The sequence below is a fragment of the Scomber japonicus genome, chromosome 9, assembly GCF_027409825.1.
Source record: "Scomber japonicus isolate fScoJap1 chromosome 9, fScoJap1.pri, whole genome shotgun sequence".
In the NCBI taxonomy this organism is placed as follows: domain Eukaryota; kingdom Metazoa; phylum Chordata; class Actinopteri; order Scombriformes; family Scombridae; genus Scomber; species Scomber japonicus.
Window position 1 is genome coordinate 14441169 of NC_070586.1, and position 25383 is coordinate 14466551.

Sequence of the window (25383 nt, forward strand, 5' to 3'; positions counted from 1 at the left end):
CTGGCCAGCCACATAAGCTATGTGTGACATTAAAATATGACAAAATATATTTCACATCAAGGCTGAAATGGGAATAATGTGAATGTGGCAACAAATTCTGAAAGTATTAGTCATATCATGAGTAGAAAAGTATTCTGATATTTTTATTCTTTTTTCTATTAATTTATATTTTGTATTTTTTTTTAGTGCTTTGTTTCATACAGTATTTTCATTTTAGCATCAGGCCTATTAATACATGCAAGTCAAATTCCATATGGGTACTTTGAAATATGGTGGCTGTAGCAAATTTGTTGTGCATAAATGTACTTTTTAGGAGATAGCATTAATAGTGCTAACCTAATGAGTAATATGTTGTCAGGCCTTTGGTATTACACTCATTTGAATGTTTTAGACCCAAAACAAAATTTTGCATTTCAGAGATGGGCACACGTCTACAGTTTTCTGATTTAAATAAAAATGTTCCTCAGTTTTTAATGGAGTGAAGTGCAAGTCTAAAAACAGCAGGTATATCTGTTGAATATGCGCCAAATGTTTGTGAACACATATACATATACTTTGCTGTTTTTATGCACCTCTGAACTCCGTGCTGCATATTATTCTGCATTCTGTTTTTATTTTATTATTCAATACAAATGCACTGTAAACAATTTATTGCTGTTTTATGTCGCTTCTCATTTAAGCGCCATATCAATAAACATCTACTGTGATATGGTTGACATGATTGCTCTTCTTGCACATTTAAGGAAAATCAAGGTATGATTAAATGTATGATTCATTTTTTCCAGCAATTGACTCTTTTCGAGAGTTTTCATTTCACATCACTGACATGTTCTACTTTCTCACGCTTTCCTCTGAATTGTAAGATGACATTATTCAAATAAGCCACAGCTAACGTGGTCTAAGACCCCCAGTCTTTAGGTGTTGCACAGAGCTCTACAGACTGATGGTGTTCTCTATACAGCCTCCACCACAGAAGTGTGAATTTTGTTGTACCTTCATGTGCTTCATGTTAGTATTTCACTGCAGTGAATCTGTGGCTACACGTACATGTACATCCCTGTAAGAAATAATGATCTCTGAATTGACAGTTCTATAAACCCTTACTCATGAACAGTGCTGTCTAGTCATAGCTTAGCAACCAGAACTACGCTTGATAGGCTTTGAATTTCTTTCTCATCATCTAATGTATTGTCATCCATGCCTTTCCAAAAGCAAAAACACAAAGGAAAAGATGGATTAATGGAATGCATTAAACATAAGAAGCAATCATTATCATATCCATATAACTATCTTACGACCTACAGTGGTAGGACCAATGGAATGTTCAGATATCCAGACTCACATACTATTAAGTACACCAGAAAATTATTTAGTATGTCACAATACAACGTATATCAAATGCTGTATGCCAAAAGTACTCTGATTTCCTACAGTACGTCATCCTGTTGCCTTTCGCCACCATGTTTTTCTCACTTCTCTGACCCCCAATCTTGTGCATAGCGGAAGATTTGTCACATCGGATTAACTGACTCATGCATTTTCATGGTCAGACCACATCCTATTATTTTAACACATATATACAAGAGTGCATCAAGATGGGTTTCAGTGCATTTACCATCACATCACAGAGAGAGAAGAAGAAATGCTCTGCCTAATGAATCTCAATGTTGTTCTCTCTTCTATGGTCCTCCTCGTTGTCCAGTCCAGTGAGTAATAATTTATATATTTGAAGAAATGTACCTAGTGAAATCTTTCTAATTCAAAACATGCAAAGTTATCCTACAGGTGTCTTTCAATATTATCATGCAGCCAGTGCAAAGTGTAATATTTTGTTTTTATCACTTTCTTGCTAAATGAACAGTCTGAATATTTTCTGTCTTAGGTCATGGTGCTGAGATAATTGGAGGTCAAGAAGTGTCTCCTCACTCGATGCCTTTCATGGCTCTGCTGGTGGGAAAGAAATCAATGTGTGGAGGAGTACTGATCAGTTCAAAATGGGTCCTGACTGCTGCCCACTGCACTGAGTAAGCCTGTTACAGTACAAACCTTATTTGAACACTTTGCACTCAAACTATAACTAATGATTTAAGATGTGGTCAGAAATCTTGATTTTAATATAAATTAAAATCAAGTAAAGTCCACCTAATTAGCATTTATAAGCACTATGTCAGCAATTATAACTTCGCCTGTGAAGACGTATTGAATATTAACAACTGTTTTACTATATTATTATTTGTTATCTGTGGATGCCAACAGAAGTCATTGTTGTTTCCAAATACATTGATGTCTGCTTACAGCGATATCATAAGTGTAATAAACCATTCATAAGATGTTTGCATACTGCTTTTCCATGCTACATTGTTGGTCAAAGTGTTTCCTTTCCTCTCATGCAAGTGGTTTTCCATGTGTAAAATTTAAGTTCTGTATAAATGAACTTGGTATACAATCCTTTTTTGATCCCCCAAGTCATGTATATAGATGAAATTGCAACATTTAAACATGTCAGTAAACTGTATGTACTGTATTAATATTGTATTTTTGTAAAAACGTCTACACCAAATTTAGAAGATCTACAAGGACAGACTTTCACTTGTATTAATTTAACTCTGGAAGAGTGAAAATAAACATCACCAATTTTCTATCAGTCAATTTAACACTTTCATCAGTTACCACAGAGTATTAGCCCTATTTAAACTCTGCTTTCAAAACTTCTACCACTCAAGTGTCAGCTGTTATCCACACATGCAGAAGATTTATCAGTGTCTCAAAAAGTCATATCCTGACCTTATTATGTGTGATATTCATTAGTTGATCATCAGTTTATTCACTTCTTGTATGTAAACCTTGATATAAACTGTAAAATCTAACGGATTCCTGTGTTTCATGCTGTTACAGTATGAAGAGGGTCTTGCTGGGGGTGCACTCCATAAAATCCACAAAAAAGGAGAAGAATGTGAGGCAGGTCATAGACGTAAAGAGTTGGTTTCCTCATCCTCTCTATAATAAGACTAATCACGTCAATGACCTCATGTTGCTCAAGGTAAGATGATGTCACATTAATTACAATTACTTGTTTCCATCTGCAGAGGTGCATGAGTGATTTGAGATGAGTTAGAAACACATCTGGAGTTTTGGCTCAACTCTGTTTGACTCCTAAAAGATATGTCTGGTTATTTTCTATATTTCTATACTGACTGTGACCGTAATCTTCATGGTGAAGGAACATGTCACCCAATGCAACATTGTGGCTCAATGGGGTGTTTTTAATAGTTTTTGGATGTCAAAGTCATGGAGGAATAAGATCACACTTTAGCTACACACTTGCAAGTAGGATCAATTTATTGTTGGTTTGACATTGTTGGATGAGATTTGTTGAAAAGAAAAATATAGAAAATCTCCAGCTGTATTCATTAAGTTTATATGAGCAGCACAGAAAGATACCGGTCAAACTAAACCAAAATTTGTGTCAATTTATAGACACGCTTTGGCTTATCTCCAAATAATATAAGTCATTATTGATAAAGTTATCTGTATTTTCATTTCTTGTTGTCTGAACTGCTGTAATTGTGTATTAGAATTACTATTGGCACAAGAAGGTATTGATATTATTCAGTCTTCCCTGTTCCTTGTTGAAATCCTATAAAGGCAATACACAAACCGGCCATAAATAAGTAATGCACTTTTCTTCTCTCCATAATTTCAGCTCAGCAAATCAGCAAAGAAAACCAAAACTGTAGGATGGCTTAATTTGGGTAAAACCATCAAAGACCCACAAGGTGGCTCCAACTGCAGGGTGGCTGGATGGGGGACGACAAAGGAGAAGGCCAAAAAAATGTCTGACGTCCTGATGGCTGTCAATGTGACTGTGATGGACAGAGTGAAATGCAACTCTCCTGACCATTACAACTCTGTCATCACTAAGGACATGATATGTGCTGGTTATGTTGGTAAAAAACCTGCTGATACCTGCCAGGTAAGTACACTCAAGTAATCCATATATTTTGAGCAGGAAGTAACCTGTAAAGTCCATATCACCCTAACTGCTGTTTATGTACCTCAAAATGTCTTATGTTTGCTCTCTGTAGGGTGATTCAGGTGGACCGCTGTTGTGCAATGGAGCACTTGTTGGAGTCACTTCTTTTGGAAGGGGTTGTGGCCGGAAGAAATTTCCTGGAGTTTATGCTTTCCTGTCAAAGAAAAAACTCAACTGGATCAAAAAGACAATGAAGAAGTCTGAAATATAATGAGCTCTTCCTCTTAATAATACTGTATTATCATGTTAATTTCTTCTATTCTTTATTTCTTTTGTGCAACATTAATTTTATCCTAATTAGCTGTACTGTAAAGGAATCATGTAACCCTTTGTTGTACCTTTATGTGCTTCATGTTAGTATTTCACTGCAGTGAATCTGTGGCTACACATGTACATCCATATAAGAAATAATGATCTCTGAATTGACAGTTCACTAAACCCTACCATGCGGTGATGTCTAGTCATAGCTTAACTACCAGAGTTATGCTTGGTAGGCTTTGAATTTCTTTCTCATCTCATTTTTTCAAAACCCTTTTCCAATAACAAAATACAAGGGAAAAGGTGTTAGGAATGGATTAAACATTTAGAAGCAATCGTTACCATGTCCACAAAACTATCTTACGGCCTACAGTGGCAAGACCAAGGGTTCTGATACCCAGACTAACATACTATTTAGTATGTCAGAAAATTATTTGGTATGTTTACTTCAATATGCCAAAAGTAGAAGGATATCCTACTTCATCCTGTTGCATTTTGCAGTATGCAAACCAGCTTGTTTTTTTTTTTATTATTCTGACCCATTATCACTCTTCTATGCAGCAGAAGATTTTTCACATCGACTGAGCTGCCCAGAGAGTACAGACCAATGACATCAGCACAGACAGTCAATGACCGAAGCCATAATGGCAGATGAAGTAGTATGTCCCACTTGTTTGCATACTGCATGACACAGTACAGAGTAAAAATGGTTAACTAAACATAAAGTTTGACTGTTGAACCAACAGTTACTGAGGTGGTGGGGTTTAGTGAACAGTGGTGAGGTTTGCTACCTCCTCTTGGAGCAGCAGAAGATGGATACTTCATTGTTAGCTATCAATTTCTACATCTGTCTTCATCTATATTGTTCTGCTACTGTAGCTTTCTAAGTATTTTCACATGCTCATAGGTGTAGCACATAGTGCTTGAATGTTAAAGTTCAGCTTATGCAGGTTGGTGGAAGCTCCTGTACTGTACTGTACTTTTACAGCTAAAGATTATTGTTACTGTGACAACAAAGTAGATCAGCATTGCACCTTTTTGTGTTTATTTTCCTGTTTTGTGGATGTTTTCTTCAGTTAAATTTGGCCCAGTCACTATTAATATTGTCAGACAGCACCACTAGGTTTGTAAGAGCCTAGCAACTCTAAAGGTTTTTTTCCCCCCCTTTTTAGCACCAAGGCTTCAGGCTCCAACAGTAGAGAACAGTATGACGCAACACAGAGACAGAGACCAGAGCAGAGCACTACCAATGATAATGATTTATTTTTGCATAGTGTAGCAGTCCCAAAACACAAAGCAAGAACATTTTAAAAGCTAAAAGTAGCAGATAAAATATTTCAAGACTAAAATGATAATATATAAGAAATAGGGAGCTAAACTATGTAAAACAGCACAATTCAGACATGCAGTGTGCTAAAACAATAACATATCACAATGTGTGGGTGTGTGTGTGTGGGGGGGGGGGGGTGATCGTCACATCCTGTTTTCGTTTTAATTATTTTTAAATGTTTGCTAAATTACAATTTTACTTTACTTTGCAAGGCTCCAGCCCCCGCCCAACACTGTAGAATTAGCCCATCGATACCAATGTCAGCTCTCTTCTTTTGATCCGGCATCCAGTGGGTCTATTATTTAGTAACAGCATGTGGTCCTCTCTGCCTTCCATCCCCCTCTGTCTGGTATCCTGCCAGCTTACAAGCTTCCTCACCCCACCTGCACCTTGCGTCTTGTATACAACTCATGATAGGCTGTTTCAGATGCCAGTCTTAGTTCAACCAGGTTAATTTTCAGTTCACTGTTTTCAGGTGGTCTAGGGCAAAAGAAAACTAAACACAACTACACAATTCAAACAGTTCAACACAACGTTCGGCCCGTGCACGAATTATTATTCATCTGCATTGTTCACATTGTATAATGAAACATCCCATTTTTGGGGGTATTTCCTATTTCATTGTGGTAATATGTGTAATGCAATTCAGCGCCACAGAGTGTCGGCTTGTTCCTTTATCCAACTTGTACAATGAAAATTGAAAAAAGAAGTCGAGTGTCGGTTTACAACAACAAATAGCCTAAATAATTTAGATAATTCATAACTGTTATACAGTGATATTTCCGCCACTTTCCCACAACTGAGAGATAATCACCGGGATTTTCAAAGTAAACACATCGTGTTTGAGACGGAGACTGAACTGGCTGCAGTCGTCATAAGTCAAACTTTTTTGTTGTTGACCTTATCCACTAAACGTCTCCAACCAAACACTGTTTAAAGATTGAATATGGAGAATGAGCATAACACCGCCATCTAGTGTCTCGAGATCGTAGTCGCAACAACCAAAAATAATTCCAGCAGTCGGGTTGCCAGGTTAGTTGCCGAGTGTGTCAATCGATCAGCCTGTGCCATGTCAAGTGATGAATCATACAGGGTAACGACTAATTTCGACCAATTAATTTTACAACAGTATTTAACGTTAGCCAGTCTTAAACTGGAAGTCTTTCTTTGAGTGGTGTGTAATCGATTAGCTAGCTTGCTCCCAACTCAAAATGATTGCTTGGTTCTGTAGCCTGATCGGCGTGAGCAGACCAGTCAGTAAACTACACGATAACCCATAATGCATTTCGTTCCTACCCAAGCTGAAATCAGCAGGCTGAAGCAGATTTTATTTTAGCTCTAACTCTGTAAATATACCACTTTATCCACATGTCTAACCTTTTTAGGCGAGAAAGTAGCCCTTTAGATCAACAATGTGACACTAATTTGTCCAAATAACATCTGCTTAAAATTTTGTTCCTGCGAATTCGGAGCCACTCAAGTTAGCCGTAGCGAGTAACAAACTTCCGGTGAGTTTCACAAAATAAAACACCCGTTGCCTTTTATTATTAAGAAAACCATAACGATAGAGTTGGTGCTTTTATTTTGAAAACAGGAAGCGAACATACCCTCGCTGTAACTGACTTGAAACCACAGAGGTACATTACATTGTAAAGCCAGTGGGAGTAGCAGTTAAACCTGGGGAGTGTACCTATGTTCCTCGGGTCCTATGTTCCCCGATCGCAACTAACTCGGCTGCTAATTCGGCTGCTAACTCATCTGCTAACTCGGCTGCTAACTCGGCGGCTAACTCAGCTAACTGGCTAACTGTAGACGGGATCATCCCCATGTTCCCCGGTCACATACGAAGCGGGGAACAAAGGACCCGGGGAACATAGGGATGATCCCCTAATTATGTAGCAATACAGTCATACTGCACATCAAATTAAACAGGAGAAACTCCGCTACAAGCACGTCATTTTTACACACACCAAACACAACTCAAACACCAAGCATATTAATGATCAAATATCAAAATCCGAATAGCGTCAGAAAGTCAACCCACTCTCCACATTTCCATTGCTACCGTTTTGATACTTCATGGTACACAAACAAATAGCATCTCATATGGAAGCTAAGACCCTGGCAAGTTCAACAGTACCACTATTATTGCGCTAAAAATGCAGTGAACCAGCAGCATACAAAGGTAAACAAAAACTTATTTACAGCGACTAACAGATATTCTGTCTTACCTTCGAAGTTTTGTGATGAAAAGTTGTACTTGAGAGCAAAAACCGCTGGTTTTAGTAAGTCCAACACGGCCGTGTTTGTTTACAACTCCATTTCACCCAGTGCCAGCATACAGTAGCTGCACCGGAAAAACAAATAACCCTGGCAACCCGCAATTCCGGCCGCTAAATGGCTGGTACAATGTACACAGAACGTGCCAGAACGTCATTGTCGAACCCGTCAAAAAATTTTAAAATGATTAATTCAGACAAAAAAAATGTTTTTATGGAAAAGCAATACTTTCATTCTGTACCCCTCAAAACGCCCCGTGGCTGTATTATTTAAAAAAAAATATAGGCCCATAGCTTTTAATAAATATTCTACATATTCAACCTTTAATATTTGTTCATCTAAGTCTGTGTGAAATGCCTACAATTATGCTAGAAGTGAGTTACCTGGACGCTGCTCAGTCATTAAGTAAGGCTTAGGGGTGTTTTGATATTAATTTTGATGTATTAAACTGTAGTGTGGTCTGTGTTCACAAATGTATGTTACGAGCAGTGGTTGTGCATGCAGACAGACTGCAAACTAAAGAAATATTCTAAATAATGTAATTAATGTCACGTAGCTATCCCTATAATTAGTGAGCAAAAACTAAACAATCACTGTGGTATTGTATTTGTTGTTTGTATTCATCAATGAAGGTATACACATGGCGTAATTATGTCAGTAAAGAAATGCAACAATTCATGAAATAAATTAATTTTTACTGGTGTATCCTCTCTTGCCATAGTTAACAGCCTATTAAAATTCAACATGTCTTTAAGAAGTGGAGGGAGTTACAAAACACCCACTAAAGGAAATGGTGTGTTGTAGGATGTGTAGATTGTTATGAATTATGGGTGAATATTTTATTGGAATTTGACATTTTCACAGAATTAACCCATTATTAGAATTTAAATTGATGGCCTATTCAGTTTCTTACAGGACAATTTCAGAAAGCCGTTCTTATGCACCTCCGGCCTTTAGGTTTCATTTTCTAAGATCTGTGCTGCATATTATTCTGCATTCTGTTGTTGTTTTATTCTTCAATACAAATGTACTACAGTATAAGCAATGTATTGCTGTCTTAGATGGCTGCTAATGTAAGCTTCATATAAATAAATATCTACTGTGACATGGTTGAAAATTCTTGCAATTTAAGGATTATCTTATCCAGCAATTGACTCTTTCTCAGAGTTTTCATTTCACACCATTGACATGTTCCTCTTTCTCACACTTTCCTCTGAATCGTAAGATGACTTTATTCAAATAAGCCATTGCTGAAGTTTTGAAAGGCCACCGGTCTTTAGCTGTTCCACACTGGTCCCACCCATGCTTAAATGTCTTCAGCCTGAAGATACTTCATGTAAATACAGCCTCCATCACAGAGGTGTGAATTAAAACCACGCTATGATGGCTGGTAAATAGGTGGGCCCAGTTAGCACCACATTCTAGATGAAGATGCAGCAGTCCTTATGTCCATTTTTTGCATTTTCACAGTTAGACCACTTCCTCTTTTTTTAACACATAAATACAAGAGTGGGCATCGAGGTGGGTTTTAGTGCATTTATCATCACATCAAAGAGAAGAAGAAATGCTCTGCCTAATGAATCTCAGTGTTGTTCTCTCTTCTATGGTCCTCCTCGTTGTCCAGTCCAGTGAGTAATATTTACTTGGTGATACCTTTCTTATTTGAAACATGCAAAGCAATGCTACAGGTGTCTTTCAATATTATCATGCAGCCAGTGCAAAGTGTAATATTTTATTTTCATCATGTCGTTGCTAAATGAACTGTCTGAATATTTTCTGTCTTAGGTCATGGTGCTGAGATTATTGGAGGTCAACAAGTGCGGCCTCATTCAATGCCTTTCATGGCTCTGCTGGAGACAAAGAGACCATCCTGTGGAGGGACGCTGATCAGTCCAAACTGGGTCCTGACTGCTGCCCACTGCACTGAGTAAGCCTGTTACAGTACGAACCTTGCTTGATTTTTTTCACTCAAACTATAATTGATTATGTAAGATATGGTCAGAAATCTTGATTTTAATACAAATTAAGGTAACACTTTACTGTAAGTCCACTTAATTAGCATTTATAAGCACTATGTCAGCAATTATAGCTTCTCCTGTGAAGACCTACTTATATTATTACAACTTTGTTTTACTATAATTATCATTTATTACCTGTGGACAGGGTTGGGAGGGTTCATTTAAAATTGTATTCCTATACAGTTACTAGATACCTGTTAAAAATGTAGTCAGTAACATAATCCAAGCAAACGCCACAATATTAAAGTAATGTAACTTGATTACTTTCTGTTACTTTAAGAATACTTCAATACCAAATATGCAATGATAAAGACACAGGGCATACATAAGGTGCAAAACTGGCCACTTACTATGCAAATAAAAAAACAAAAAAACAAATCAAATTCACAAAGACCAGTGCGAATAGCAAAAAAGCAGTTAGGGTGGAGATTTTAAATTGTTGGTGTTAACTGTGCTCTCAACAATCCCACCATGAAACTGAGTCTGTGTATAACTGCTGATGTGTAAATGTGCAACAGAACATTAATTACCGTCAGATCCTGATGAATTTTTAGAAGATCTACTAGGACAGACTTTCATCTGTATTAATTTAACTCTGGAAGAGTGAAAATAAACATCACCATTTTATATCAGTCAATTTAACACTTTCATCAGTTACCACAGAGTATTAGCCCTATTTAAACTCTGCTTTCATAACTAACCCTAACCCTACCACTTAAATGTCAACTGTTATTCACCCTTGGGTCAAAATGCAGTAGATTTCTCAGTGTCTTAAAGGGCCATATCTTTACCTTATTATGTTTGATAGAGTCATCAGTTTATCATATTCAGTTCTTGTATGTAAACCTTGATATAAACTGTAACATCTTACAGATTCCTATGTTTCATGCTGTTACAGTATCAAGTGGGTCTTGCTGGGGGTGCACTCCATAAAATCCACAAAAAGGGAGAAGTATTTGAGGCAGGTCCTAAAGGTGAAGAGGTGGTTTCCACATCCTTGCTATGATAAGAGAAGTCGCGCCAATGACCTCATGTTGCTCAAGGTAAGATGATGTCACATTAATTACGATTACTTGTTTCCATCTGCAGAGGTGCATGAGTGATTTGAGATGATTTAGAAACATCTGGAGTTTTGGCTCAACTCTGTTTGACTCTTAAAAGATATGTCTGGTTATTTTCTATATTTCTATACTGACTGTGACCGTAATCTTCATGGTGAAGGAACATGTCACCCAATGCAACATTGTGGCTCACTGGAGGGTTTTTAATAGTTTTTGGATGTCAAAGGTGTGAAGAAATAAGATCACACTTTAGCTACACACTTATAAATAGGGTCAATTTATTGTTGGTTTGACATTGTTGGATGAGATTTGTTGAAAAGAAAAATATAGAAAATCTCCAGCTGTATTCATTAAGTTTATATTTCAATCAGGAGAGACCAGAGAATGCAGTAAAAATGCAGGGAGAATCTTTTTAAGGATGTCAGTCCTGAGCAGCAGCATGATAGAGACACTGGTGGTGGCAGCTGATGACTTCGATCAATCAATCTCGGGCCAAATCATATCAAAAGTCATCTTGAACCACCTTTCGTATGGAGCAGGACTAGACTGTATTCATTGATTGATTTAGAAAGAGACCCAACATTCCCACATGAGCAAGCACTTAGCGACAGTGGCAAGGAAAAACTCAATTTTACGGGAAGAAACCTCAAGCAGAACTGGGCTCTAGGTGGGCAGCCATCTGTCTTGACCAGTTGGGGTTGAGGGGGAGAGAGAGAGAGAGAGAGAGAGAGAGAGAGAGAGAGAGAGAGAGAGAGAGAGAGAGAGAGAGAGAGAGAGAGAGAGAGAGAGAGAGAGAGAGAGAGAGAGAGAGAGAGAGAGAGAGAGAGAGAGAGAGAGAGAGAGAGAGAGGGAGATAAAGAGGAGAGGGAGAGAGAGAGAGAGAGGGAGATAAAGAGGAGAGGGAGAGCGCAGAGACAACTAATGTCAATCTGACGCTGCTGAGACTGATCGGGCTGATGAGGTTGAAGTGATGCATTGAGGGATCTGAAGATTGGGTGGTGATGGGTCGTGTAAAACAGCATCAAGAAAGCACCCGAGCAGAGAAGGAGAACAGCTACAATATTATAGGCTGACAATGAAGGTGTGCCACAGTGCTATTGATTAGACTTGACCAGGTGGTGTGGACAGTTGACTTGTCAATTGATGCTCCAGAAATAACAGCAAGGAAATTATTAGCTTTGACAGAGAGCTGTGAGAAGGATCAGAATGACTGAAGAATGAGAAATGTAAAAGAATAAATGAATAAAACAACTTTAACTAAGCTTCATAAGCAGGAGAGAAAGATACCAGTCAAACTAAACCAAAATTTCAACCAAATTTAGTCAAAATGTGCCAATTTATTGTCAGGCTCTGGCTTATCTCCAAATAATATACTACTGTATATATAAGTCCTCTGGACTGCTGTAATTCTGTATATATTAGAATTACTATTGGCACTAGAAGGTATTGATATTATTCAGTCTTCCATGTTCGTGTTCCTTGTTTAAATGCTATGAAGGCAATACACAAACCTGCCATCAATAATTAATGCTCCTTTCTTCTCTCCAAAATTTCAGCTCAGCAAACCAGCAAAGAAAACCAACACGGTAGCATGGCTTAATTTGGGTAAAACCATCAAAGACCCACAAGGTGGCTCCAAATGCAGGGTGGCTGGATGGGGGAGGACAAAGGAGAAGGTCAGAAAAATGTCTGATGTCCTGATGGCTGTCAATGTGACTGTGATGGACAGAGTGAAGTGCAACTCTCCTGACCATTACAACTCTGTCATCACTGAGGACATGATATGTGCTGGTTATGTTGGTAATAAACCTGCTGATACCTGCCAGGTAAGTACACTCAAGTTATACCTATATTTAGATTTTTTGAACAGGAAGTAACCTGTAATATCCATATCACCCTAACTGCTGTTTATGTGCCTCAAAATGTCTTGTGTTTGCTCTCTGTAGGGTGATTCAGGTGGACCGCTGTTGTGCAATGGAGCACTTGTTGGAGTCACTTCTTTTGGATGGGGTTGTGGCCAGAAGAATTTTCCTGGAGTTTATGCTTTCCTGTCAAAGAAAAACCTCAGCTGGATCAAAAAGACAATGAAGTCTGAAATATAATGATCTCTGAATTGACAGTTTACTAAACCCCTCCCATGCACAGTGCTGTCTAGTCATAGCTTAGTAACAAGAATTACACATAATAGGCTTTGGATTTCTAACTCAACATTTAATTGTTTGTAAGGAATTGATTAAAACAGTTATTGTTATCATGTACACAAAACTATCTTACGACCAACAGTTGTAAGACCAAGGGTACGTTCTGATATCCAGACTAACATACTATTTAGCATGCCAGAAAATTATTTAGTATGTCTCAATACAGAGTATGTTCACTTCAATATTTTAAAAGTACTATGATATCCTACTTCATCCTGTTGCATTTTGCAGTATGCAAACCAGCTTGTTTTTCTGATTATTCTGATCCATTATGACTCTTCTATGCAGCAGAAGATTTTTCACATTGACTGAGCCACCCAGAGAGCACAGACCAATGACATCAGCACAGACAGTCAATGACAGAAGCCATAATGGCAGACGAAGTAGTATGTCCCAGTTGTTACATACTGCATGCAACAGTAGGTTACGTACTCTGTAAGGGCAGCTGCTGCAGTACGCACTAAAAGTAAAAAGTAAAAGATAGCATGCAGTATTTCTCCACTGTCAGTCCTGGATGCTATCAGATCTTAGGTAAAGTTAGCAGCTCTGCCCTGCTTTTTATTGTATTTGGAAAAGTTGCACTCCAGCAACTCCATCCAAAGTTACCAGAAATAGTGAGGCATTTGCCAAACACGCTTTTTGTCTGAAATCAAGGATTCACTGTTTCAAAAAATTATTTACAACTTGCAGTTGTGCACAAACATAAAGTTTGAATTTTGAACCAACAGTTACTGAGGTGGTGGGGTTTAGTGAACAGGTTTGCTACCTCCTCTTGGAGCAGCAGAAGATGGATACTTCATTGTCAGCTATCATTGTCTACATCTGTTTTTATCTATATTGTTCTGCTACTGTAGCTTGCTAAGTAGTTTCACATGCTCTTAGTTGCAGCACATTGTGCTTAAATGTTAAAGTTCAGCTTATGCAGGTTGGAAGCTGCAGTCGGCCTTTTACAGTTAAAGATTACTGATACTGTGACAATAAACTAGATCAGCATTACACCCTTTTGTGTGTTTATTTTCCTGTTTTGTGGATGTTCTCTTCAGTTAAATGTGACCCAGTCACTAATGTTGTCTGACAATACCACTTATGTTTGTAAGAATGCTAAAGTGTTTTTCCTTTTTAGCAGCAGTGTGAAGCAACCCAGAGGCAGAGACCTGAGCAGAAAAGTGATAATGATTTATTTTTGGATAGTGTAGCAGTCCCAAAACACAAAGCAAGAATTAAAAAGCTAAAAAAATGTGGATAAAATATTTTAAATCTAAACTAAAAAAAACAAGATAATATATAAAAAGAGGGAGCTAAATTATGTTAAAACAACACAAAAAAGGTCCACAAGCAGTGCACAAAAAAAATAATCTAAAAAAATAAGTGTCTAGGGCCTAAGCCAAGGTACCACAAAGTCCTTCAACTCCTGTTGAAGTCCAAACCGCAGTTCTCTTAAACTGTCTGAAATCACTCACTCACTACTTCGTAGTCATTATATAGAGAGTCCATCATAGATGTTATAGGGAGCTCTTTCGGACAGTAGTCAGGTCATTTTCTCTGTGCTGTTAATTACATGCTGGTGCAGAGTTAAAATGTAACATATCAACTCAGGCTGGTGAACTATCAAGAATATACATTGGTGTTTTGCTTAATTTAAGTATTTCATATATTAAAGGAACACTTTTTTAATGAAGTTTTATAACAAAGTTCCACATAATAAATACTTAAACTCATATCTTAGTTGGCGTGGTCTTTGTTAGTGAAAATTGCATAAGCAGCATTTTTTTCTTTATGTCGTTGTTGGGTTTTTTTCTTTTTGCAAAATTAGTATTTTTACTAGCCGCCCAATGCTACAGTATTGGGCGGCCAGCCTCCGCCCAATACTGGAGAATTGGCCAGTCGATACCAATATCGGCTCCACTCCTTTCAGTCCAGTGTTCAATGGGTCTGTCGTCTAGCAGTAACAGCGTGTATCTGCAAAATCTGTAAAACTGATTAAACCAAATTATCCAAAGTAAGATTAAAGTCCAAGTATCCACAGCAACTGATAATACGCATGCAAAAATTAACATAATTCAACATAATGAATGAACATGCAAAACAAATGCAAATCCAAAACAATATCTTACTGTGTGACATAAACAATATTTTCTATTTGCTCAAATAACTACTCTGCAATCTTTCAATGAGCCCTGTGGTAACTGCAGAAGTATCCCTTCAAGCATGAGTAGCCCTCAATGAAATCTGTCTCACATGTGCCAAATGTTTGTGAAAACATATATTTTGACATTCTCATGCACCTCAGGTCTTCAGGTTTAATTTTCTAAGATCTGTGCAGCATATTATTCTGCGTTTTATTCTTCAACACAAATATACTCTAAACAATTTATTGCTGTCTTAGGTGGCTGTTCATGCAAGAATGATGTGAAAAAACATTTACTGTGACATGGTTGACATGATGGCTATTCTTAAACATTTTAAGGATTATTTTTTTCCAGCAGTTGACTCTTTCTCAGAGTTTTTATTTCACATCATTAACATGTTCCACTGTCTCACGCTTTTCTCTGAATCATAAGTCATAGCTGAAGTGGTCTAAAACCACCAGTCTTTAGTTGCTGCACATTGGTCCCACCTCTAAAAGGTCTGCTGCCTGATTATGTTCTTTTCTGTCCCCTACAGCCTCCACCACACAGCTGTAGATTAAAACCACTGTATGATTACTGGTAAATGACAGACAGTTACCACAATCTTCTAGATGAACATGCAGCAATCCTCATGTCATGTTTGTGTCCATTTTTTGGGCTTGTGCATTTTCATGGTCAGACCACATCCTCTAAGTTTAATATATAAATAAAAGAGTGTGCATCAAGGTGGGTTTCAGTGCATTTACCATCACATCAAAGAGAGTGAAGAAGAAATGCTCTGCCTAATGAATCTCAGTGTTGTTCTCTCTTCTATGGTCCTCCTCGTTGTCCAGTCCAGTGAGTAATATTTGCTTAGTGATATTATTCTCATTCAAAACATGCATAGTAATGCTACAGGTGTCTTTCAATATTATCATGCAGCAGTTGTCACATTTTGTTTTTATCACCTCCTTGCTAAATGAACTGTCTGAATATTTTCTGTCTTAGGTCATGGTGCTGAGATTATTGGAGGTCAACAAGTGTCTCCTCACTCAATGCCTTTCATGGCTCTGCTGGTGGGAAAGAAATCAATGTGTGGAGGGACGCTGATCAGTCCAGATTGGGTCCTGACTGCTGCCCACTGCACTGGGTAAGCAGTTCAAAACTGACTTAAAAATGTTCATTCAACATAGAACTGATGATCTAAGATATCGTCATAAATCTTGATTTTAATTTTTAAGTTAACACTCACTTACTGCAAATCGCCCTATTTAGAATTGTAAGGTCTATGTCAGCAATTATGACTTCTCCCATGAAGACTTATTTAATATAATTACACGTGTGTTTTACTATATTATTATTCATTATCTGTGGATGCCCACAGAAGTTATTTTTGTTTCCAAATACTTCGATGTCTTCTTACAGCTAAATTGTAAGTGTTATAAACCATTCATAAAATGTTTGCATACTGCTTTTCCATGCTACATTGTTGATCAAAGTGTTTCCTTTCCATTCATGCAAGTGATTTTGCATGTGTAAAATTTATAAATTAACTTGCACAATCACTTTTTGACCCCCCCCCATGTAAAATAATTAACTTATGTTAAATGTGTCCGTAAACTGTATGTTCTTTATCAATATTGTATTTTTGAAAACATCTTTAGCAAGTTTAGAAGATCGACTAGGACAGACTCTATTAATTTAACTCTGGAAGAGTGAGAATAAACATCACCATTTTATATCAGTCAATTTAACAGTTACTATTATTATTAGCCCTACTTAAACTCTGCTTTCATAACTTCTATCACTCAAGTGCCAACTGTTAATCACCCTTGGGGGGAAATGCAGTAGATTTCTCAATGTATCAAAAAGTCATATCCTGACCTTATTATGTGTGATATTCATCAGTTGATCATCAGTTTATTCAGGTCTTGTATGTAAACCTTGATATAAACTGTAAAATCTAACAGATTCCTGTGTTTCATGCTGTTACAGTATGAAGACAGTCTTTCTGGGGATGCACTCCATAAAATCCACAAAAAAGGAGAAGAATGTGAGGCAGGTCTTGGAGGTGAAGAGTTGGTTTCCTCATCCTGACTATGATAAGACTACCAAAGCCAATGACCTTATGCTGCTCAAGGTAAGTTGATCTTACATTAACTACAATAACCTGTTTCCATCTGCAGAGACCCATGAAGTGATTTGAGATGATTTAGAAACATACCTGGAGCTTTGTCTCAACTATATTTAACTCTTAAAAGATATGGCTGGTAATTTTCTCTATTCATTTTATTGTCAACAAATCTCGAGTGCAGAGACAAACCAACAATGAACTCATCTTACTTGTACCGAATCCCTGATTTATCATATTCCTCTGTATCTAGACCAAAAACCTGTCCAAAAACTATTAGAACACCTCAAGGACCCACACCGATGTACTGGGTGACATGTTCCTTTGGCCTGAAAAGTTGAGTACAGTTTAAAAACTGATCCAAAGTTTTTCTTGAAACGGCTAAAAAGACTAATAACAGCAATCATGTTTTCAGTCTCTGGAGAGTAGTTTTTGTTGTTGTTTTTTTTAATGACATAATGAAATAAAATTTATTTCATTATGTCTATAAGTTTTAATAACTTTGACTGCAGAAAGAGTGAGTGAGTATGATCCAAATAACCAATATTATGAATGACCCGTATAGCCCTTTGCAGTTCATGTGAATCAGACACTTCTGAGAATGTGCAAGAATGTTGTTCCACTTCAAGAGTTACGCTAGCTTGTTCTTTATGTACTTCATATCACAACCATTTGACTTTAAATTACAATGCAGACTTCTCAAAAGAACCAGGAATATCAAGAACTTATGGTATAATAGGCCAACAAAGCACTGAATTCAACATCATCTGCAAAGTGCGGAGGCATCTGTGACAGAACTGCTCTACAGAGACTGTTTGTCTTTGGCTCCTTTTCTTCATGGTGAAGGAACATGTGATCCAGCTCACTGAAGTGTTTTTAGTAGTTTTTGAATGTCAAAGGCATGGAAGACTCTAACCCATAAGATATAACACACTTAAGATGCACTCTTGGAAATATAATCAATGTATTATTGGTTTGGCATTGTTGGATGAGATTTATTGAAAAGAAAAATATAGGAACTCATCAGCTGTATTCTTTAAGTTGATATGAGCAGGACAGATATATACAATATACTGTATATACGTCTTCTATTTATATTTTCATTTTTTGTTGCCTAGACTACTGTAATTCCTTTCTATCAGAATAACTATTGACATTTGTTCACTTGTCCTTGTTTCTAGTTCAAAATTCATAAGGACAAACCACAAACCGATAAGTAACACTAATTTTTACACTTTTTAAAAAAAACATCTCAGCTCAGCAAATCGGCAAAGAAAACCAAAACTGTAGGATGGCTTACTTTGGGTAAAACCATCAAAGACCCACAAGGTGGCTCCAACTGCAGGGTGGCTGGATGGGGGACGACAAAGGAGAAGGCCAAAAAAAATTCTGATGTCCTGATGGCTGTCACTGTGACTGTGATGGACAGAGTGAAGTGCAACTCTCCTGACCATTACAACTCTGTCATCACTGAGGACATGATATGTGCTGGTTATGTTGGTAATAAACCTGCTGATACCTGCCAGGTAAGTCAAATAATTCATATTTTTTGAGCAAGAAGTAACCTGTTACGTTCATATAATCGTAACTGCTGTGTATGTGCCTCAAAATGTCTTGTGTTTGCTCTCTTTAGGGTGATTCAGGTGGACCACTGTTGTGCAATGGAGCACTTGTTGGAGTCACTTCTTTTGGAAGGGGTTGTGGCCATAAGAAATTTCCTGGAGTTTATGCTTTCCTGTCAAAGGGACAACTCGACTGGATCAAAAAAACAATGAAGAAGCCTAAAATATAATGAGCTCTTCCTCTGAATGATGCTGTATTATCATGTTAATTTCTTCTATTCTTTATTTCTTTTGTGCAACATTCATTTTATCCTAATTAGCTGTACTGTAAAGGAATCATGTAACCCTGTTTTGTACCTTCATGTGCTTCATGTTAGTATTTCACTGCAGTGAATTTGTGGTTAAACATGTACATCCATATAAGAAATAATAATCTCTGAATTGACAGTTCACTAAACCCCTCCCATGAACAGTGCTGTCTATTCATATCTTAACAACCAGAGTTATGCTTGGTAGGCTTTGAATTTCTTTCTCATAATCTAATTTTTTGTCACCCTTGGCTTTCCAAAAGCAACATATCTATTACCAACAGTTGTGAGATAAAGGGTATGTTCTGATACCCCGACTACCATACTATATAGTATGCCAGGAAGTTATTTAGTATGTCTCAATACAGAGTAGGTCAAATTCAGTATACCAAAAGTGCAATGATGTCCTACTTGCATTTTGTAGTAAGCAACCCAGAAACAGCAGATGAAGTGGTATGTTCTAACTGTATGTATACTGCATGCAATGATGTACTCTATAAGGCAGCTGCTGCGGTACATATTAAAAGTAAAAAGTAAAAGTATTTGGAATGCAGATCAAAAATGTATATATTATTAAAGTAACTGCATATGTTTGTTGGTAACATTTTTTAAAACCCTGTTTACAGAAAGCACGGGTTTCTCAACTGTCAGTCCTGGGTGCTGTCAGATCTTAGGTGTCTGAAATAATAAATTACTTAAAATTTCGAATGGTGCACAAACAGTTTGACAGGTGCAGTAGCATTTACTGAGGTGGTGGGGTTTAGTGAACAGTGGTGAGGTTTGCTACTTCCTCTTGGAGCAGCAGAAGATGGATACTTCATTGTTAACGATCATTTTCCACATCTATTTTTATATATGCTGTCCTGCTACTGTAGCTTGCTAAGCAGTTTCACATGCTCTTAGTAGCAGCACATTGTGGTTAGATGTTAAAGTTCAGTTTAGACAGGGTGGTGGAGCTCCTGTACTGTGCGGTCGGCCTTTTACAGCTAAAGATTATTGATACTGTGACAATAAATTAGATCAATGTTACACCCATTTGTAATCTGATTCATGTATTCATTTTCCTGTTTTGTTTTTTTTTCAGTTAAACAATATTTTCTATTTGCTCAAAATAAATACTCTGCAATATTTCCATGTATCCCATGGTGACTGCTGATTTTGTTTTAATTTTCTAAGCTCTGCACCGCATATTATTCTGCATTCTGGTTTTTGTTTTATTCTTCAATACCAATGTACTGTGTGCTTTTTATTGCTGTCTTAGGTGGCTGCTCATGTAAGCTTCATATAAATAAATATCTACTGTGACAGTTGACAGTTGACATGACAGCTATTCTTGCACATTTAAGGATGAACTTTTTCCATCAATTGACTCTTCCTCAGTTTTCATTTTACGTCATTGACACATCCCACTTTCTCACACTCCTCTGAATCATACGATGATTTTCAAATAGGTCATTGCTAAAGTGGTTAAAGACCACCGGTCTTTAGTTGCTGCACACTGATCCCACCGCTGAGAGTTCTGCAGCCTGATGATGTCTCTACATCACGTATACAGCCTCCACCACACAGCTGTAGATTAAAACCACTGTATGATGGCTGGTAAATGACAGTTACCACAGTCGTCTAGGTGAAAACGGTTCACAGTGATTCATGTCATGTTTTCCTCCATTTTTCTGTCTGACGTAATTTCAATGTCAGACCACTTCCTCTAAGTTTAACACATAAATACAAGAGTGTGCATCAAAGTGGATTTCAGTGCACAAATCAAAAGAGACAGAAGAAGAAATGCTCAGCTCAAGGAATCTCAGTGTTGTTCTCTCTTCTATGGTCCTCTTCGTTGTCCAGTCTAGTGAGTAATATTTACTACTACAAAACATGCAAAGTAATAGCCTAGGTAAACCCATGCTCTCTTTCCAGTGACATTTCACTTCACTCAGGTAGGGTCTTATCTATATCTTTCAATATTATCATGCAGCTGTTGTCATATTTTGTTTTAATCACCTCCTTGCTGAATGAACTGTCTGAATATTTTCTGTCTTAGGTCATAGTGCTGAGATTATTGGAGGTCAACAAGTGTCTCCTCACTCGATGCCTTTCATGGCTCTGCTGGAAGGAAAGATACCATCCTGTGGAGGGACACTGATCAGTCCAAATTGGGTCCTGACTGCTGCCCACTGCACTGAGTAAGCCTCCGCAAACCATATTTGAATATTTTGCAGTCAAATTATAATTGATGATGTAAGATATGGTCAGGAATCTTGATTTTAATAGAAATTGAGGTGACATTTATTGTAAATCCACCTATTTAGCATTTATAAGCACTATGCCAGAAATTATAACTTCTCCTGTGAAGACTTATTTTATATTTTACTATTTTACAATGTAATCATTTATCTGGATGGCCACAGAAGTAATTGTTATTTCAAAATGTGTTGATGTCAGCTTACAGTTATATCATAAGTGTTATAAACCATTTATAGATGTTTGCATAATGCTACATAGTGTTTCCTTTCCTCTCATGCAAGTGGTTTTGCATGTGTGAAATTTAAGTCCTCCATAAATGAACTTGGTACACAATCACGTTTTGATCCCCCAAGTCATGTCATACAGATGAAATTGCAACATTTCAACTTTTAAACTAATGTATTTATGTTTAATGGTGTCAGTAACTAATTCACCAAGTTTAGAAGATCTACTAGGACAGACTTTCATTTGTATCATTTTAACTCAGGTAGAGTGAAAATAAACATCACCATTCTATATCAGCCAATTTAACACTTTCATCAGTTACCACAGATTATTAGCGCTTCTTTAACTTCTTTCAACACTTCTACCATTGAAGAGTCAAATCTTATTCACACTTGGAGGGAAATGCAGTAGATTTCTCAGTGTCTCAAAAGGCCATGTCCTGATCTTATGTGTGATAGAGTCATCAGTTTATCCACTTCTTGTATGTAAACCTTGATGTAAACTTTAAAATCTAACAGATTCATGTGTCTCATGCTGTTACAGTATCAAGAGGGTCTTGTTAGGGGTGCACTCCATAAAATCTGAAAAAGAGAAGAACTTGAGGCAGGTCCTAGAGGTAAAGAGACGATTTCCTCATCCTCGCTATGATGAGACTAAACTAGTCAATGACCTCATGTTGCTCAAGGTAAGTTAATGTTACAGTAACAACAACCACTTGTTTCCATCTGCAGAGGTGCATGAGTGATCTGATATGATTTAGAAACATATCTGGAGCTTTGGCTCAACTCTGTTTGACTCTTACGATATGGCTGGTGATTTCTCTATATTTTTATTATTGTCAACAAATCTCATGTGCAGAGACAAACCAACAATGAGGTCATCTTACTTTCAAGTATAGTATGTATTGAAAGTAGGGAGATTAATCGCATAATTTCCATAGTTAATCGCAATTAATCACGTTTTGATTTGCATGTTTAAAATCCTGTTATTTTACATTTCAAGGCAGTTTTAAGCCCATAATGTAAAGCATTTCTTACCAGAGTGTCTTAACTGGGAATCAATCACGGCTCTGCTGCGACTCCCACACTCCAAAATGGTACTTTGGTGGAGCTGAGGCTTGCTTGGCTGCACCTGGGTGTTTAGCGTGGAGGTGCTAACTCAAACTCGACGCACTCCGGTGGTAGTTAAACTCCGTTTGACACAGGTTGCATTTTATTTTTGACTTGTCAACTGAACCATCTCGAAGTTTTTTAAAGTTAAACAAGCCGTTCAAAAGTCCAGTAGCTCTCTTACTTTCCATCGTAAGTTTACTGCAGGAGGCCACTTCAAAGCATAGCACTACAGCTAGAGGAGCCGTCTACGGGTGAGTAAAAGGGACAAAAAGGCTTGCAAAATTAAAATGCGATTTTAAAAAATGAACGCGTTATGGATTGCATTAATCTAATCGCGATTAACGCGTTAACGCTGACAGTCCTAATTGAAAGTCTGATATATCATATGCCTCTGTATCTAGACCAAAAACTTGTTGTCCAAAAAGTATTACAACACCTCAAGGAGCAACACTGGTACCCTGGGTGACATGTTCCTTAGGCACCAAAAGTTTGGTTACATTATTTTGTTTAGAAACAGCAACAAAGAATAATAACAGCAGTCATGTTTTCAGTCTCTGGACGGTACTGATAATGTGCAAGAACGTGGTTCCGAGTTCCACTAGCTTGTTGTGGTTCATATCACAACCTTTTGACATTAACCTACAATGTAAACTTCTCAAAAGAACATTTCAGGAATGTCAAGAACAAACTTGCAAAGTATTGAATGCAACAGCATCTGTAACATGTGTAGAGCCTTCTACTTTACAAGGAACTACTCCACAAAGACTGTTTGTCTTTGGATCCTTTTCTAAAAAAAAGACTGTGACCATAATCTTCATGTTGAAGGAGCATGTCACCTGTTAGGGTATTTTCCATATTTAGGGTCAAGCATGGGCCTTGAGGTAACAAGGTTTATCTCCTTGATATGGTGAAGGCAACTGTCTGTGGTGTTTTGGGGAATGCAAGAGTCACTTTGATATTTGGTAACGCTGCTGTGGCAGCCAAGGTCAGAGGATATGACTGTCTGACTCCCTAAACACACATATGGGTAACTGTGTTTCCTTGTTTGTAGAATAACGAATCAATAGGCTAATTCCATCACTGTAGATGCATTTAGTATGACCATTTGTGGACATAGGGTATTTGTGGTACTATCTGTGAAGGCTTTCATGCATCAGACAATGTATTAAATTATTGAATACAAGCCTCAATAAACTTTGTCAGCATAAGACAATTTATAGTCAGGCTGTTACTTATCTCCAAATATAATTATTAGGGCTGTCAGCGTTAACGCGTTAATCGTGATTAGATTAATGCAATCCATAACGCGTTAAGTTTTTTTAATAACATTTTAATTTTGCAAGCCTTTTTGTCCCTTCTAATCACCTGTAGACGGCTCCTCTAGCTGTAGCGCTATGCTTTGAAGTGGCCTCCTGCAGTAAACCTACCGCGTTGATGGAAAGTAAGAGAGCTACTGGACTTTTGAACGGCTTGTTTAACTTTAAAAAACTTTGAGACGGTTCAGTTGACAAGTCAAAAGTAAAATGCAACCTGTGTCAAACGGAGTGCATCGAGTTGGAGTTAGCACCTCCACGCTAAACACCCAGGTGCAGCCAAGCGAGCCTCAGCTCCACCAAAGTACCATTTTGGAGCGTGGGAGTCGCAGCAGAGCCGTGATTGATTCCCAGTTAAGACACTCTGGTAAGAAATGCTTTACATTATGGGCTTAAAACTGCCTTGAAATGTAAAATAACAGGATTTTAAACATGCAATTCAAATGCGATTAATTGTGATTAACTATGGAAATTCTGCGATTAATCTCGATTAAAAAAAAAAAGTTTCACAGCCCTAATAATTATTTATATTTTCATTTCTTGTATCCCAGACTACTGTGATTCCTTATACAGAATTACTATTAGCACTAGTAGATATTGATATTATTCAGTCTTCCTTGTTCAAATCAATAAGTTAAACTCTTTTTTTTTCTTTGATATTTCAGCTCAGCAAATCGGCAAAGAAAACCAAAACGGTAAAATGGCTCAATTTGCGTAAAACCATCAAAGACCCAGCAGGTGGCTCCACCTGCAGGGTGGCTGGATGGGGAAAAACAAATAATGTTGTCAAAAAAATGTCTGATGTCCTGATGGCTGTCAATGTGACTGTGGTGGACAGAGTGAAATGCAACTCTTCTGACTATTACAACTTAAAGCCTGTCATCAATGCAGGCATGATATGTGCTGGTTCAGATGGTAAAAACCAAGCTGATAGCTGTCAGGTAAGTAGACTGAAGTTATTCATATATTTTGAGCAGGAAGCAACCTGTAACATCCACATCACCCTAACTGCTATGTCTTGTGTTTGCTCTCTTTAGGGTGATTCAGGTGGACCACTGTTGTGCAATGGAGTACTAGTTGGAGTCACTTCTGATGGACGCAGGTGTGGCCTCATTAAAAAGCCTGGAATTTACACTTTTCTGTCAAAAAATAAACTCGAGTGGATCACAAAGACAATGAAGAAGTCTGAAATAGAATGA

The 25383-nt window shown here is 37.5% G+C and overlaps 3 protein-coding genes across 3 annotated transcripts; all 3 read left to right on the forward strand.

Moving 5' to 3' along the window:
* The first annotated feature begins 1640 nt into the window (after positions 1-1640).
* Positions 1641-13226, forward strand: LOC128364890 (serine protease 48-like). Its single transcript, XM_053325510.1, has 10 exons — positions 1641-1710; positions 1883-2024; positions 2896-3040; positions 3704-3973; positions 4086-4240; positions 9456-9529; positions 9687-9828; positions 10818-10962; positions 12537-12806; positions 12927-13226. Exons 1-10 carry the CDS (start codon positions 1665-1667, stop codon positions 13080-13082), a joined length of 1545 nt encoding a protein of 514 aa, XP_053181485.1. The 5' UTR covers positions 1641-1664; the 3' UTR covers positions 13083-13226.
* Positions 13227-16083: 2857 nt separating this feature from the next.
* LOC128364167 (granzyme A-like) lies at positions 16084-19212 on the forward strand. Its single transcript, XM_053324708.1, has 5 exons — positions 16084-16147; positions 16298-16439; positions 17285-17429; positions 18677-18946; positions 19054-19212. Exons 1-5 carry the CDS (start codon positions 16084-16086, stop codon positions 19210-19212), a joined length of 780 nt encoding a protein of 259 aa, XP_053180683.1.
* A 1902-nt stretch (positions 19213-21114) lies between these two features.
* LOC128364891 (granzyme A-like) lies at positions 21115-25383 on the forward strand. Its single transcript, XM_053325511.1, has 5 exons — positions 21115-21139; positions 21332-21473; positions 22303-22444; positions 24850-25125; positions 25222-25383. The coding sequence occupies exons 1-5, from the start codon at positions 21115-21117 to the stop codon at positions 25381-25383; spliced, it is 747 nt and encodes a 248-aa protein (XP_053181486.1).

Excerpts from the sequence above, each read along its gene's own strand:
- LOC128364890 (XM_053325510.1), top strand. The coding sequence starts at position 1,665 with ATGTTGTTCTCTCTTCTATGGTCCTCCTCGTTGTCCAGTCCAGTGA. Across the intron at positions 3,974-4,085 it reads AACCTGCTGATACCTGCCAG|GGTGATTCAGGTGGACCGCT; the intron begins GTAAGTACACTC and ends TGCTCTCTGTAG. Across the intron at positions 9,829-10,817 it reads ACTGCTGCCCACTGCACTGA|TATCAAGTGGGTCTTGCTGG; the intron begins GTAAGCCTGTTA and ends ATGCTGTTACAG.
- LOC128364891 (XM_053325511.1), top strand. The coding sequence starts at position 21,115 with ATGGTCCTCTTCGTTGTCCAGTCTA. Across the intron at positions 21,474-22,302 it reads ACTGCTGCCCACTGCACTGA|TATCAAGAGGGTCTTGTTAG; the intron begins GTAAGCCTCCGC and ends ATGCTGTTACAG. Across the intron at positions 25,126-25,221 it reads ACCAAGCTGATAGCTGTCAG|GGTGATTCAGGTGGACCACT; the intron begins GTAAGTAGACTG and ends TGCTCTCTTTAG.
- LOC128364167 (XM_053324708.1), top strand. The coding sequence starts at position 16,084 with ATGCTCTGCCTAATGAATCTCAGTGTTGTTCTCTCTTCTATGGTCCTC. Across the intron at positions 16,440-17,284 it reads ACTGCTGCCCACTGCACTGG|TATGAAGACAGTCTTTCTGG; the intron begins GTAAGCAGTTCA and ends ATGCTGTTACAG. Across the intron at positions 18,947-19,053 it reads AACCTGCTGATACCTGCCAG|GGTGATTCAGGTGGACCACT; the intron begins GTAAGTCAAATA and ends TGCTCTCTTTAG.